At 35.9% G+C, this 14,713-nt stretch overlaps 1 protein-coding gene across 1 annotated transcript in view; it reads right to left on the bottom strand.

Moving 5' to 3' along the window:
• Positions 1–14,713, bottom strand: part of Erbb4 (erb-b2 receptor tyrosine kinase 4) — a 708,187-nt gene that overhangs the window by 339,103 nt on the left and 354,371 nt on the right. Inside the window, exon 5 of the mRNA XM_059278119.1 lies at positions 11,638–11,703. Within this exon, the coding sequence (XP_059134102.1) occupies positions 11,638–11,703 (66 nt within the window). The remainder of the gene's footprint in view (positions 1–11,637; positions 11,704–14,713) is intronic.

Raw genomic sequence — 14,713 nt, 5'->3', positions numbered from 1 at the left:
GTGTTTATTAACTATTTAATACCATTAAATATTCCATTTTGATGCTGTTATAGTTATATTTTATAACAAATGTAAGAAGTTGTATTTCTAATATTTTCCTAAGCAAACTAAGACTTGGGTTTTCTTCTTTTCCCTATTTTTAAAAAAGTCTCAATACATTGTCATTGAAGAGTGATTTCCTCATGTCTAAGCATAAGAAAGTATGGAGAACTTGTTAACCTTCCAATTTTCTTAGTATAATCTATAGAGTCTTCACAGAAAAAATAATATAAAATTTTGTTTGGAATAATATTTTATTTTATCAATATATTAAGTACCTCATTCACAATTTTTAATAGCGTATTGACTTCTTTAAAAAATGAAATGTAGGTGGAAACTTCCACAGTTAAAGGTACCCTGTATTAAAATTATCATTAGTTTAATGATAAATAGGGAAAAGTATCATGTCTGTTCAGTCTAGCAGCAGGAACATGAATTTTCTCTTCAATTTTTATAGTATAATACTTCAATTCAGGAGACAAGCACATTTTATTTTTATTGTTAAATACACATATTTTCCAAATTGTTTCTAGGTAAGAAATAACATTTGAAAAACAACTTAGAATTTGGAAAAGTTAGTATCGAAGGCTATCACCTTAGAAAATTCTACTTATAAACTCTGTAAATGAAGACAATTATGACTACTCTCATACAAAGTATATCCAAAGTTTGGGAAAATCAAACTGCAACAGTTTAATGTATGCATCTTTTTCTCTATCCTCACTCAAAATACAGTCACTAGACCAGCTGACATTGGGTCTAGGAGGACAAAAGGGAAGTGTATAATGAAATCGCCAACCCTCCTGATAATAGGCAAGTAGAGAGAGCTGGCCCGATACAGTGACTAGAGAGAAAAAGGGACATGCAGTGTCTAGTTTAAATGTGATAAGCACACTTCATATATCTTTCGGGGACAGAGATAGCTTTGTTCCTTTAATCATTATTATTTATTTCTCAAAGCTTAGTCTCCTTCACACCCACACCTATACAGCTCAGACCTCAGGATTCTGTTCTTGTGAATAGAGAGAGTTGTCATTCTTACCCGTAAGCTTACTAAATAATACTTCCATAAGCTTCAGCGTTCACATAGAAGATAAGTTTGTCTCCCCTGACATGACTACATTAATCCACTGAATCAATTTACTTAAGCTGTGCTGTGGAGCAATGCAGGCATGATTTAACTGAGCTTAAAAGTACTTTCAAGTTGGAGTTGCCTCTCCACATGTAAGGCATCTCTCAGTATCCCAGTCTAAGTTGTGTTTGACCCTTTGCAGTGATGTGAGAAATATTCTTGTTAGGTTTCTAGGGTCAGCATGCTCTAGCATTAAAAAAGGATTTAAGGAGCATGAATTCAAGTTGTTCAGAAAATCAGACTCATGGGTAAATCAGAGCAGAATACTTAGTAAGATTGGACAAGCATCATTTACTTACATTAATATTTATAAAATCTCTTAGCATGGCTATGATTTCTTTAGAAGATTTTATTTAGAAAAAAATCTTCTATGTTGATAGAGGATATTCCAGTTTATAATCAGAACATCAGGAAACGCTACTGAGGATACACTTAAATTATTCAACATGTCTTCAAAGCAACTTGGACACTCAAACCAGTGTACAAAATGACTAGTAGAGCGTTACTAAGTTATAATAAAAACTCATGTAATTCTAAAATTCTGTCCACTGGACAAATAAACCTGTATCTATAATTATTTGCCAATATAGTCTCCCTGGACTTTCATTTCATGGATACTACTTTTTACACAGCACAAAACTTTCCCCCAGTTTTGGAAATCCTGCAGCCTTCTCTTCAAGGAAAACATGATGGACTGACACCTTTGTTTCCCATGCCTCCATTCAGAAACGTTGGCAGCTCTCATCACCCCCTTGCTTCATCTCACCCAGTAACTTGTTCACTACTATGAACTTCTCCCTGAGCTGAGCTGTTTAGCTTTACTGTGACTTCTCTCCATTTAGTTACACAAGTTGATCTCTAACACAACAGCCAGGAGGTACTGGGGTGATATTTTATTTGTGCTGAAATGTGGCAGTATTTTATTTGTGCTTTAATAAAGCTTGCCTGGAGATTGGTATGGGGGGAGGAGCCATTTTAAGTAAACAAAGAAGTCAGACAGCACACGCCCTTAATCCAATCAGATCACTTAGTGGGCAGGGTCTCTGTGTGTTCAAGGCATTCTAGGGAACAGTCAAGCATGGTGACACATGCCTTTAATCCCAGTACCAACCATAGAGACCTGGAGGTCTGTACAGACAAACAGTGAGGTTGCTGGGCTAAGAGCCAATGAGAGAGCAGAAAAGCAAGGCATAAAAAGGCATGGGTAGACAGGAAGTTGATATGGAAATATAGGATGTAGATATGATATGATAAAGTGATGGATTGTTGAACCAACATTTAAAGAGCAACTTGTTTAAAATGTATTACATTGGTATAGATTTTAGTTTACTGATACAAATTTAAGGTTAATTTTGTTATATTGTATGTATATTTCTACTCTTGTTTAAGGTATTATGTTTATGTAACTCATTTGAACTGTAATGGATAGTTAAGAAATACAGATTAATAATTAGTCTTCTATGATAGTCAAATTTGTAGTCATATTAAGTTTTTTAGGTATATATAGATATAATTCAATTAGGTAGATAATCTTTAAACACATCAAAGACCTATAAATATGATATTTAAAATGTTTTAAAAACTTAGACTTTCTGGACAATCAGCCATATCTGTTCTGGCAGCACTGATTTACTTCAAAGAGAAAGATGAGCATCGAAGACACTCCATATAGAGTTTATCTTCTTCTTGGCAAAAATAGCCATTTAGGCAAGAAACTATTCTGCTTGACAAAACGTTGTATCAACTGTGCATGCAGGACCCACAGGAAGGTGACCACTGAACTTTTCAAGGCAAAATGGTCCTTCAGATTCTTGCTTCACAGAAGAAACTGCCAGATATTCCACAGGACACAGAAAAAAAAATAACTGAGAGACTAGTCCTATGGGCTGCTGAAGATGGATGCCCCAATGTTACAGAGGAACCTTGGATGACTGTCTAGGCAGGCAGCTGTCTCTGTCATTCTAGATTTTTGGAAGTTGCTTACAATGCTCTTTGTATTTACTTAGGCAATATTGTATCCTTCTGAGGTCTTTGATGTAGTTGAAGACTAGATAGTTATAATCATGGTTTTCCTTGGTTTTGATAGGACATAGGGTAGATATGAAACCTTGGACTCACGAATATAGGATACATAGGATATCTTCTTTGATTTTGCCAAATACAAATAGACTAGATATTATAACTATAATTCTTGCTTGATAACTGTTTTGTTATATGTAACTTTACTATGTTAAAGTTAAAACCTTCCTTTTTAATTAAACAGAAAAAGGGAAATGCTGTGGAATAATCCTTTTGTACACTGGTTTAATAAAATGCTGATTGGCTAGTAGCCAGGCAGGAAGTATAGGCAGGATAAGCAGACAAGGAGAATTCTGGGAAGAGGAAGGCTGAGTCAGTAGACGCCAGCCCACCATCCAGGGAGCAGCATGTAATGGCACACAGGTAAAACCACACAACACGTGGCAACATATAGATTAACAGAAATGGACTAAATTTAAGTGTAATAGCTAGTCAGTAGTAAGCCTGAGGTAATGGCTGAGCAGTTTTAATTAATAAAAGCCTCTGTGTGTTTACTTGGGGAATGCAAGTGGGAGAGATTCATCCTGACCACAGGGCCTGGGTGGGACACAGAAAAATTTTCAGCTACAGGAAGTAGCTCGCATTTTGAAGTTGCAGAGTTGGTGAGGTAAGGCTGGCTGGTGGCTCTCCCTATTTCCCTGATCTCTCCAAGGCTTTCACCCCTCTATTTGGCTCCATGTTTTTTATTTAATAAGAACATTTAGAAATTTGTCTACAAGGTACATCTATGTAAGTCAATGGAAAGGTGAGGCAGTAAAATATCACCCTAACTTTGGGTTTGCTTAATGGAGATGAAGGAAATTTGAATAGCTGTCCTTCCTTTCTTAATACTTTGTAAGTCTGAAAAAAAAAATCCACTAAAGATATGAAGAAATTTTTGACAAAAGAAAATAACCTACAGAAAAGTTCTCACTAAAAGGAATTTATTTTGGCCAAAGGGAAATAAGTAATTTGTAAATTATTATGAAACCACATCTTGCATATATGAAAATGTATATTTCTTATGGTTAATTAGTTAAGTAGAATATTATTACAAGCTTCAAAGATTATTATATGATACAGTGAACCTTACTGCAAGTCATCTTAGTTCATAGAGGAACTACTGAAAATTTAATGAGAGACTAGAATTCTGGGTTGTGTATAATTCACCCTTGTGAAATCTCTGGGGGTTTCTCATCCCTATAGAATCTTCCATGAAGTCTAATTCTCACAGAAGTGTGAATTTTTTTCATAATTATAAAACTCAGGCGTTACAATACACAAGTGTCATAGTAGTTCCAAAAATGCATTTGTTCTGCTGTTTGAATATGGATAAGCAAATTACCTCTTATGTAACTCAGATGAAGAGGAAGATAGGAATGAAAGTCAAGGACAAACAGTCTCCCCTTTCTCTAGTCCTGTTTCTCAGTCCCACCCAGACACCAGATATCAGTAGACATCTCCAGATTAGACTGAGCTCCATAGTTTATCTCCCACATCATTCTATTCACTTATAGAAAAAATTTTCCAACATACCTCCTTTAATTACTTTGAGACAGATTGATATTTATTGGGGCCTTGGTCTATGCCCAAAAATGCTTAAGTATTTCAACTTTAATATTGCATAGAATTTAATTCTGAAAAGAAACCAATCATCTGGAAGTAAGTATAACCATTTCTATTTTACTGAAGTGGTAACTGATATTTAGAATGAAGTTGTTTACCCATGGCAGAGAGAACAACAACTATCACATGACTGACTCCAAGCTAACATGCCTTTGAGTATCCCTGAAATGTGGCGTACAAGAGACAGAGCAGTCCTCAGACTCAAAATCAGAGCCTGAAACCTGAATATCATCTACATAAATTTGACAACCTCTTTAATTATTTCTCTAGTTTATAGGACAAAGATCATTGTCCTCCTTGCAAGAATTCTATCTTAAAGGACATTTAAAATGAAAATACTTTATAGTCTACAAGATTCTATGCTAATGTATGGTATACTAAATTATATATATATATATTACATATGCATAAGTAGTTATTTAAAATTTATAGAATATGGAGCAGAAATGGTGACTATTAAGAATTCTGTATTATAGTGAGCTTAATTTCTATGCTGAAATAGTAGGTGACTCTAATCACATTGTGTTTTATAATTTTCTATGCAAACAGAATTGTGGGTTTCTTAGTAAGGTCTTTCTCCCCACTCCATTGGAGGAGGCATCACAGTGGGTAAGAATGCTTGCTGTACAAGCATGAGGACCTGAATTTTGAACCTCACCAACCCACATTCAAAAGCAGGGTGTGGCCATCCATGTCTATAGTCCAGAGTTTGGGAAAGGATGCAGGAAGACCTGGGAGCTTTTAGCCACCTAGCCTTGCTTCATTGGGGAGCTTCCAGTTCAGTGAAAGGGCCTACCTCAAAAACCAACAGAGGAAGACACTGAGTACACACCTCTGGCTACTCCATGCACACATGGGGGTTGGCCACCACACTCACATTGGCACACACATACACATTACACACCGCACACACACGGACATGTATTTGCAAACAACATGCTTCGTAAGGACTGAAAATTCATGTACATCATGTTCTCATGCCAGTCAGATAACTAGGAGGTAAAAGTTGTCAAAAATTGTTACATATTATTTTTTGTTCCAGATCTCTGTTTGCTACCTTCATTCTGGCATTCTCTAGTCACTAAGACACATGGGCCAAAGGGGACGGGGCCACAACTATTATCTTATAAAGCCCAAGATTCTAAAATAGTGTAACTAGAATCTTTGGTTTCAAATCCAGAATTTCAAGAGGAGAACCTCATTGGCTCAGCCTTGATTGAGTATCAACACCTGGTGCAAGCTTGCTCAGCCAGAAGCACCAATACTTTGTACTGAAGAATGCTTCTGCCTTGGGAGAGCTAAGAAGGGCTCTCATGTACATTCTATAATGTCTATCACCATCTTGGTTTCTAACTCCTAGTATGAGCTGACATTCCTCCTCTTCCTCCCACTGTGGCCAGTATAAAGGCTTAGACATTATCCAATGTCTTCTGTGGAAGGGAAGGGAATAAAAATCACTTCCTTTAAGAAAAACTGTCTTGTGACCAAGTATACAGTGTTGTTTAGAACAGACAGACAAAGGATTATATGCTTTCTTGCTATGTTGAAAGATGCGATTATAAAAATAAGAGATATTTGGGTGAATAAAGACTATTTTTTTAAAATTTTTTGGTGTCCTAATCACATACAGTCAAAAAATTGAAAGTTTCAGGATTTTTAACATTATAAAACTTTAAGGCTAATTTAATTTACCAAAACTGGGGAGAAGACATCCCTCCTTATTCTAGTGACTTCTAAAGTTTTCCATTGTAAACCACAACCACAGAGAATTCACCATCTATAGATAAATCTATATTATATGTGTTCATAATCTAACTACACTGCTATGTTTTGTATTCTACAAAAACACATATAAAATGAGATAAAAATAAAATTACCAGTTCAAATGACTGAGTTAATTTTATTTGGTAAAGTATTATGAAGAGCCATATACATACATACATATATATATACATATATGTATATATATATGAGTTTTAGTATGGAAATTTGGCATCATCTTGATAAACTGAATAGTAAACTTTGAAAATAATAGCTTGGTGTGGTGGCGCATGACTTTAATCTCAGCAATTAGAAGGCAGAGGCCCACAAATCTCTGAGTTTAATCCCAGCCTGGTCTACAGAGTGAGTTCTGGGACATCCGCGGATACATAGAGGAATGCTGTCTCTAATACAAAAACAAAACAAAAATAATAATGATAATAATGGAAGAGGTAACTGAAGGCAAGTGCCCAGTGGTGGCATAGGAAGAAAATCTGATGTAGAGCATTTTGCAAGTCTCAATGGATAATAAGTATGGGAAGTCCTGCTGGTGGCCTCCAGACACAACCAGCAGCTATGAGGAAGCCTGTCTGAAATTGCCCCTCATGCCTGGAAAGATAAAGAAATAAAGTCACTAGGCAGAGCTCCAGGATTACAGTTCACCTGTAAGTTTGACAACAAAGAAGCTATTGGTTGTGAAAAGGCCATCAGTATCTACCTCTTTTGCTGACTCCCACATCTCCCTTTTGCATCAATATGAAGCGTAGCATTGATTCTTGATTATTTTAGATATCAGGTCAACATCAGCCCAGCATCATGTGATTCAGTTTGAAATTCTTTTATATTGTCTGCAAACACTGTAGTGAATGAATTTCATGTAGTAACCTAGTTTTAGTTTAGGATCTGGTTGAAAATTCTTGTCAAAACCTTCCCGCCATAGAACATTGTTTCTATTAAGTAAGTTAATTTAAATCTACAACCAGATACTGATATATACATATATATGTAGATATGTGATAGATAGAAAGAAAGAAAGAAAGAAAGAAAGAAAGATAGATAGATAGATAGAGCATTTAATAAAGACTAAAATTTGTTGCTAATATGCTGTTTAGTCTAGGAATAAAAAAATGGGCATTAACACCTATTTCCCCTGGCAACAGTAATTGTTTCAGAGAATATAATTTTGTGTTGGTGATCTCTATCAAAGTGTAAGATCACAAGTCTGTGACTCTACAACTGCCACTTCTAAGAAGTAATCCTATGAAAATTCATGCACACATGCATGTATAGAAAAGGTCAGGTCTTCATAGAAAAACGAAAGTATCTTCAACAAATGGTGCCGGATAACTGGATGTCAACATGTTGAAAAATGTAAATAGACCCATATCTATCACCCTGAACTAAACTCAAGGCCAAGTGTATCAAAGACCTTAACATAAATCTGGTTACACTGAACCTGATAGAAAAGTGAGAAATAGTTTTGAACACATTGACACAGGAGACAACTTCATGAATAGAACAATAGCACAGACACTAAGATTGACAATTAACAAATGGGATCTCCTGAAACTGAAAAGCTTCTGTAAGGCAAAGGACACAGTCAATAAGACAAATCAGCAGCCTACAGAATGAGACAATATCTTCACCAACCCTACATCTGATAGAGGGCTGATCTGATCTCCAAAACATATAAAGAGCTCAAGAAACTAGACATAAAAAAATATAATTAAAAATGGGATAGAGACCTAAACAGAGAACTATCAACAGAAGAATCTCAAATGGCAGAGGAATATTTAAAGAAAAATATTGATAGCACCCATTAGCTGGAGAGGTTGCAAAGCAAGGGGAACACTCCACCACTGCTGGTGGGAGTGCAAACTTGTACAGCCATTTCGGATATCAATATGGTGGGTTCTCAGAGAGTTGACAGTCAATCTATCTCAAGACCCAGCTATATAACTCTTGGGCGTATACCCAAAGGATGTTCAATCATACCACAAGGACTCTCGCTCAACTATGTTCATAGCAGCTTTATTTGTAATAGTCAGAATCTGGTACAATACACAATGGAGTATCACTCAGCTGTTAAAAATAATGTCACCAGGAAATTTGAAGGCAAACAGATAGAACTAGAAAAAAGTCATCCGGAGTGAGGTAACCCTGACCGAGAAAGACATACATAGGATGTACTCAATCATTAGTAGATATGAGCTGTACAATAAAGAATAACTATGCTACAATCCACAGACCCAGATAGACTAGGTAACAAGGGGGGTTCATGGGGTGGAGGAGAACATTCAGATCTCCCTGGGAAGAAGAACCAAAAGAAATTTCGTAAGTGATCTGAGAGCAGGTGGGGATGGGAACTTGAGGGACTGGGTTGGGAGATAAGAGTGTTAGGGGGGTACTGAAAGAGATGACTGGAAAGAGGGGCATTTCAGGGTCTGGTAAAAACCTAGTGCAAAAGAATATCTCATGAATCTACAAAGAAGACCCCAGCATAGAGTCCTAGCAATACTAAATATGTAGCCTGAACTGTTATCTCCTGGGACCAGATTGGTGTCTAGCCCAATTGTCATCAGAGAGGCTTTATCCAGCATCTGATGGAAACAAATGAAGACCCACAGCCAAACATTAGGCAGAGTTTGGGGAATCCTGCAGAAGAGGAGGAGAAAGGATTGAAGGCACCAGAGGGGTCAAGGTCACCACAAGAAAACTTACAGAATCAACTAACTTGGGCTCATAGGGGCTAGCAGAAACTGAACTGACAACCAGGGAGCCTGCAGGGAACTGACTTAGGCTCTATGCATAGATGCTGCAGTTATGTAGTTTGGTCCTCTTTTGAGATTCCTAACAGTTGGAGTAGGGTCTGTCTCCGACTCTTACAGGGTTTCAGGACCCTATTCTTCATACTGGCACTCCTTGCCCAGCCTTAATACATGGGGAGGTGCCTAGTATTACTGCAACTTGATATGCCACATTTTGTTGATACTCATGGGAGACCTGCCCTTTCTTAAACAGAAAGAGAAGAGGAGTGGATTGGGGGGAGAACAGAGGAGGGACAGGGGAGAGGGTCTGAGACAAAAGGAGAGAGAGGAAACCGTGGTAGGGATGTAAAATAAATAAATAAATTTATTTTTTTAAAGCTGTAGATTAAAAAAAAAGAAAATCATGCATTAGAATGTTGTAAGTTCATAGAGAATCAGAATATGAAGGAGTTAACAGAGTACCTGTGTGTTGGAAAAATCCACCTCTGAATAATTGTGCAGATTAAACAGATTTTACAAATAAAAAAACTCAAGTAGTATGCTATTGTTTTTATTTGATATGTATCAAAATCTAGTTTATTAATGACACTGTTCCCAGCCCACAGTGCCATCTGAAAATAGTGGACACTATAAGAAGTGATGATTGTTGAGACATTTTACATTATTAGAAGGGATCCTCCTCAATGGGATTATTGCTCCATGATTTCTTTCTCTGTATATCTTCTCCTCTATGTACCACCAGATTTTGTCTGCCATGTCCTCCATTCCATGATAGGTTGCCTGGCAACATGCCCTCAATCAATAGGATCAATCACTCAATGATTGAAATATTCAAAGTTGTGTGCCAAAATAAAACGTTTATCCTTTAACATTTACCATCTTTCAGGTATGTCTTACAGTAACAGAAAGCTAACTAACCCATCAAAACTAACACATAGCATAAGTGTCTTTGAGTGAAGAATGTGCCAGACATATAAACATGCATCTTTTGTCTACAGAAATTATTTTCAGAAGAGCAAAATGTATGCCACCAGTAGATGGCTGAACAAAGTAGGCATGAGTGAGAAGACAATTTTGTGATTCTTTTCATATTTCTTCAATTTTGAATATGAAGATATATGTAACTTTAAAAAAATAATTTAAGAAATTACCTCTGCAGATTATTCTTTCTGTACTCTTTCCACTCTACACTATAATAATTGCTTTTGTTATCTCTTTATTAAAATAATGTCATGAATGGAGGTAAATGGGAAATATCAAAATTTTAATCTAACATTATAACAAATTGCCTAATGGAGCAATATTTGCATGTTTTAAACCTCCAGTGTTTTATGTCATCTATTGATTTTATGCTAGTAAAAGTTTCATTTCGTGTTCTTATCACCCTGTGTTGCTCATAGCTTTGGTCTTAATGTATGGGGAAAAGTTTACTACTTACATAGGTAGCTTTGTTTTCAAACTTAAAAGAAATTATTTATCCATAAGACTGGTGAAATACCAGGTACATTTTAAGTATTGTAGAAATTTAAAGATTCTGAAAATATTATACCCATTTAGGGCTGGGTATCAAACCATGGCCTCATGAATTCACAGCAAATGCTCCAAGGACAGAGCCTATTCCCCAGCCCTAACCTTTATAACTGGCATGCTTTGTTTCCAATATCTTATCAGTGATGACAATTTAATGCTTATATTAGTTAATGTGTCAAGAAACTACGGTCTGCATTAATGTGTACATACCCCCCACATAATTAAAACAAATCTTAAATTGAAGCATAATCCAAGAGTAAGATTTTTGTTAACAGTCATGATTATAAACCCATTATCCATAAAGTTTACACTTATGTGTTGTACTCAGTGCCTAGAAAAAACAGGCACATGATACTTCTCATATTTCTCTTTTTATAATCCATGAATAGCAATATTAGTACTTGGGAAACTTGATGAAATACCAGTTTACTTGAAATTGAATTAATATAATTTTTATGTATTTTGATTTAATTTTACTGATATATATCTTCAAAGTCAGAGATATAGTCATGACAAATGTGCTATAGAGGTCATTGGCCAAGAAACTGCAAAGAAATTTGAGAAGCAATTATGTATTGTTTCATTTGAAAGCAATGACTTGGGTAGCTTATTTGGATGGAAACAAACTCATTTCCCATTGCAGGTGATCAGAATTGTGAGGATACTCCATTCCTAAACCGTCAACCATTTCAAACCTCCTACTTTTCACCACGGAATACTTACAGGTCTGGCAGTGATTTTCTGTGGGTCCCCAGCATCGGCCAGTGCAGGACTTATGGCATCTTCCACCTGCAGGAAAGGAAAAAGAAGGGAAAAGGTCGTGTTCACTATTGCTTTTTATTCTTGTACCTTCTTAATGAAATTCTCTTTTTTCAGTCTGGGGATTTGAAGTCATGCTAGAATTGAGATACAGCCCTCAAAAGTTCACTTATATTTTGGTTGTGAGCCTAGCCTTTAACAACTGAACTAGGACGTTCCTGTGGTTGAGACAGGATGATCCAGACTTGTTTTTCTACATGTGTTGTTGTTCCTATATGACCTTTCATTTTACCTTCTAGTTTTTGTAGAGGAAAGGCAGAGAACACAGGCAATCTTCTTTGTGATTGCTTCTGTGGTTCTGTTATTCTGTTGTGTCTACAGAGTCTATTTTCTCCCTGTGTGCATCATATGGAATGTTTATAAGTGAACTTGTTAAAATATTAAATGATCATTAACCTTAAAAAACGTTCACTTATTTACTAAAATGCAAATGTTCTTTGTATGAATAACTGAAGCACAATGTTTTATATGTGAAATTGTCCCATATTTTATACGAAAAGGAAATAAGTCTATTTGTTAATATTTCTTCACACAGAAGTCAGTAGTTATATTCTTTCATTTTGACTATTGGACATTGATATTTCCTTGATCAATGCTACTTACTAGAATTTTCAAAGCTCACAACTCAATGATAGTAACCAATACTAAGAATTAAGGGGTAATAGGTCAAAGGAAGAAGCTGCAGTATATGACAACAACAATATATTATTCAATCACATTATAATCCCTCAGACTAAGAGGTAAAATCAAGCACTCCCTCAAAAAAAAAAAAAAAAGAAACATTTAAGGAAACTTAATGCTGGTTGTTTAATGTGTAGATCTAAAATTTTGTTATCTAAATTTTAAAGTGGCATCCTTTAAGTCCTAAGATGAAAGTTTCATATCTATGGGTTCCTTCTGTATGGGTTATAGCTGTCCCACAGAGAAACTCCGAGGAAGACCTGGTACCAAGCATATTAACTGGAGGAAACTATGTGAGTGGACTACCCTTGAACCTTGTTTCACTCAAAACAGTGGTCTGCTGGCTTCTCTTTAGAGTTGAGTGCACATGAAAAGCTATTAAAGACTAAAGCCTTTCTACAGAAAGTTTCTTATTATGAACTTTGCAGCTGTGGCGCACACCTTTAATCCCAGCACTAGGGAGGCAGAGCCAGGAGGATCTCTGTGAGTTCCAGGCCAGCCTGGTCTAGAGAGCGAGATCCAGGACAGGCACAAAACTACACAGAGAAAGCCTGTCTCGAAAAACAAAAAACAAACAAACAAACAAAAAAACTTTGTTCATTTTCTACTATTAATTACAAATTCAACATTCTTAACCAAGGAAACTCTTTTGTAAAAATATTCAATCATTATACCAAACATTAATGTCTTCCCTTGAGTCATTTTTTAAATCCTTAACTGAGGACTCTTGCTACTTAGTAGTTTTCTCTCTCTGATGAAATTGCTTGAGAGAACCTACAATAATTGACACTCTCATTGATAAACTAGACTGGACTGACAATCACTGTGGCTGAACCTTAGACCAACCGAGAGTCTATCCTTGGAAGTGAAGGCAACCATGTCCAAGCTCTGTAATGTGTAGGGTCTCAAGCCTATTTTTTTTTAAAACATGGGGATCCTTTTGGAGCACAGTTTATTTAAAGCAAGCATTGGTGAGACACTGCTACTAATATCAGGAGCATGCAATAACCCATCACTCTGCCATCTGCCTGTTTGGATCTAAACATATTATAACCACACAATGCAAGCTCATTCTAGCTGACAGGAAAAGAACTCCATCTGGACCAAACAATATCATTTTAATCAGTGATAATGATAATTATTATTAAAAACTTACTGGAGTTCCTTTGTACCAAATTAATAAATCTAAATAAATCTCATTTAGGCCAGCGGAAATTAGAATGGACTGTGAGTCAGAATGGGAAGCAGTGAAAACTTTTTTGAGGACAAACTTTTTATGAGAAAGCAGATGAAGAGCTTTTGTGGACTGACGAAAAACTTTTAGATCGATCAATTAAGTGGTCTGTTAATTGTAGATATCTGGTCTAGAGAATGATCTGCCATTTAATCTATGACTTCTTTAATTGTGTTTGAGATAATAAAATATTTAACTTTACTCTTTGCAGCTACAATGTTACCTACTTAAAAAATAAAAATCAAAGAAAAATAGAAAAAAAAGAATGCCAAACATAACTAGTATTAATAACAGACATTTTTAATATTCTATTCCCTTTCAGTTGAGTTGAATATTTTTATTTAAGGTTTCAGTTAATAATCTGAGATTTATTCCCAGATTCAGTATATCATACATATAACATGGATATTGTTTATTCATATATTTAAGATACTTTCAAGTCTTAAAAGTGACATGTCACTGAAAATAATGTTTATGGTTCTTGTCATGCAATCAGAACAATGATCAGCTACTTGGAAACATATTATATAGTATATACACACGAACAGACTTAAATAATTTAATCTTGGCTACATCCTTGTCTATGTGAAATGCCATTCGGTCATCTTCATTTTCATCTGAGTTTATCAAAATCCTCTTTGACTACTGAAAGGATGTCTCCACCAGCAGCTTCTCTAGGACTGCCCATCTTTGGCATCCTTGGTGCTTTTTGGAAAATTTGAGCAACTGGTTCCCACACATTTAAGACTACCCGGGCTACACATTTCAGCTTTGTATCATACTGGTGCATTAAAGAAGCTTACTTAAATAGGGTGTTCTTTTGCAGATGGAAGATCAGCCCTGCCTACCATGATTTCCTATCTTTGAGGAGCTTTCAATCTATCTGTTCAGAGAACCTGCCACACTGCGATCTTTTTTTAAATTTTATTTTAATTCATTTTTTATCAAAGAATATTTTATTCATTTTACATATCAACCACTGATGCCCCTCTCATCTCTCCTTCCACTTCCTCCCAGACTCCCTCCTCTGACCTACCCTCCATTGCCTCCTCTAAAAGGCCTTCC

The sequence above is a fragment of the Peromyscus eremicus genome, chromosome 13, assembly GCF_949786415.1.
Source record: "Peromyscus eremicus chromosome 13, PerEre_H2_v1, whole genome shotgun sequence".
In the NCBI taxonomy this organism is placed as follows: Eukaryota; Metazoa; Chordata; class Mammalia; order Rodentia; family Cricetidae; genus Peromyscus; species Peromyscus eremicus.
The sequence above is the reverse complement of the archived record's forward strand: the minus strand, read 5'-3'. Positions and strand labels throughout refer to the sequence as shown.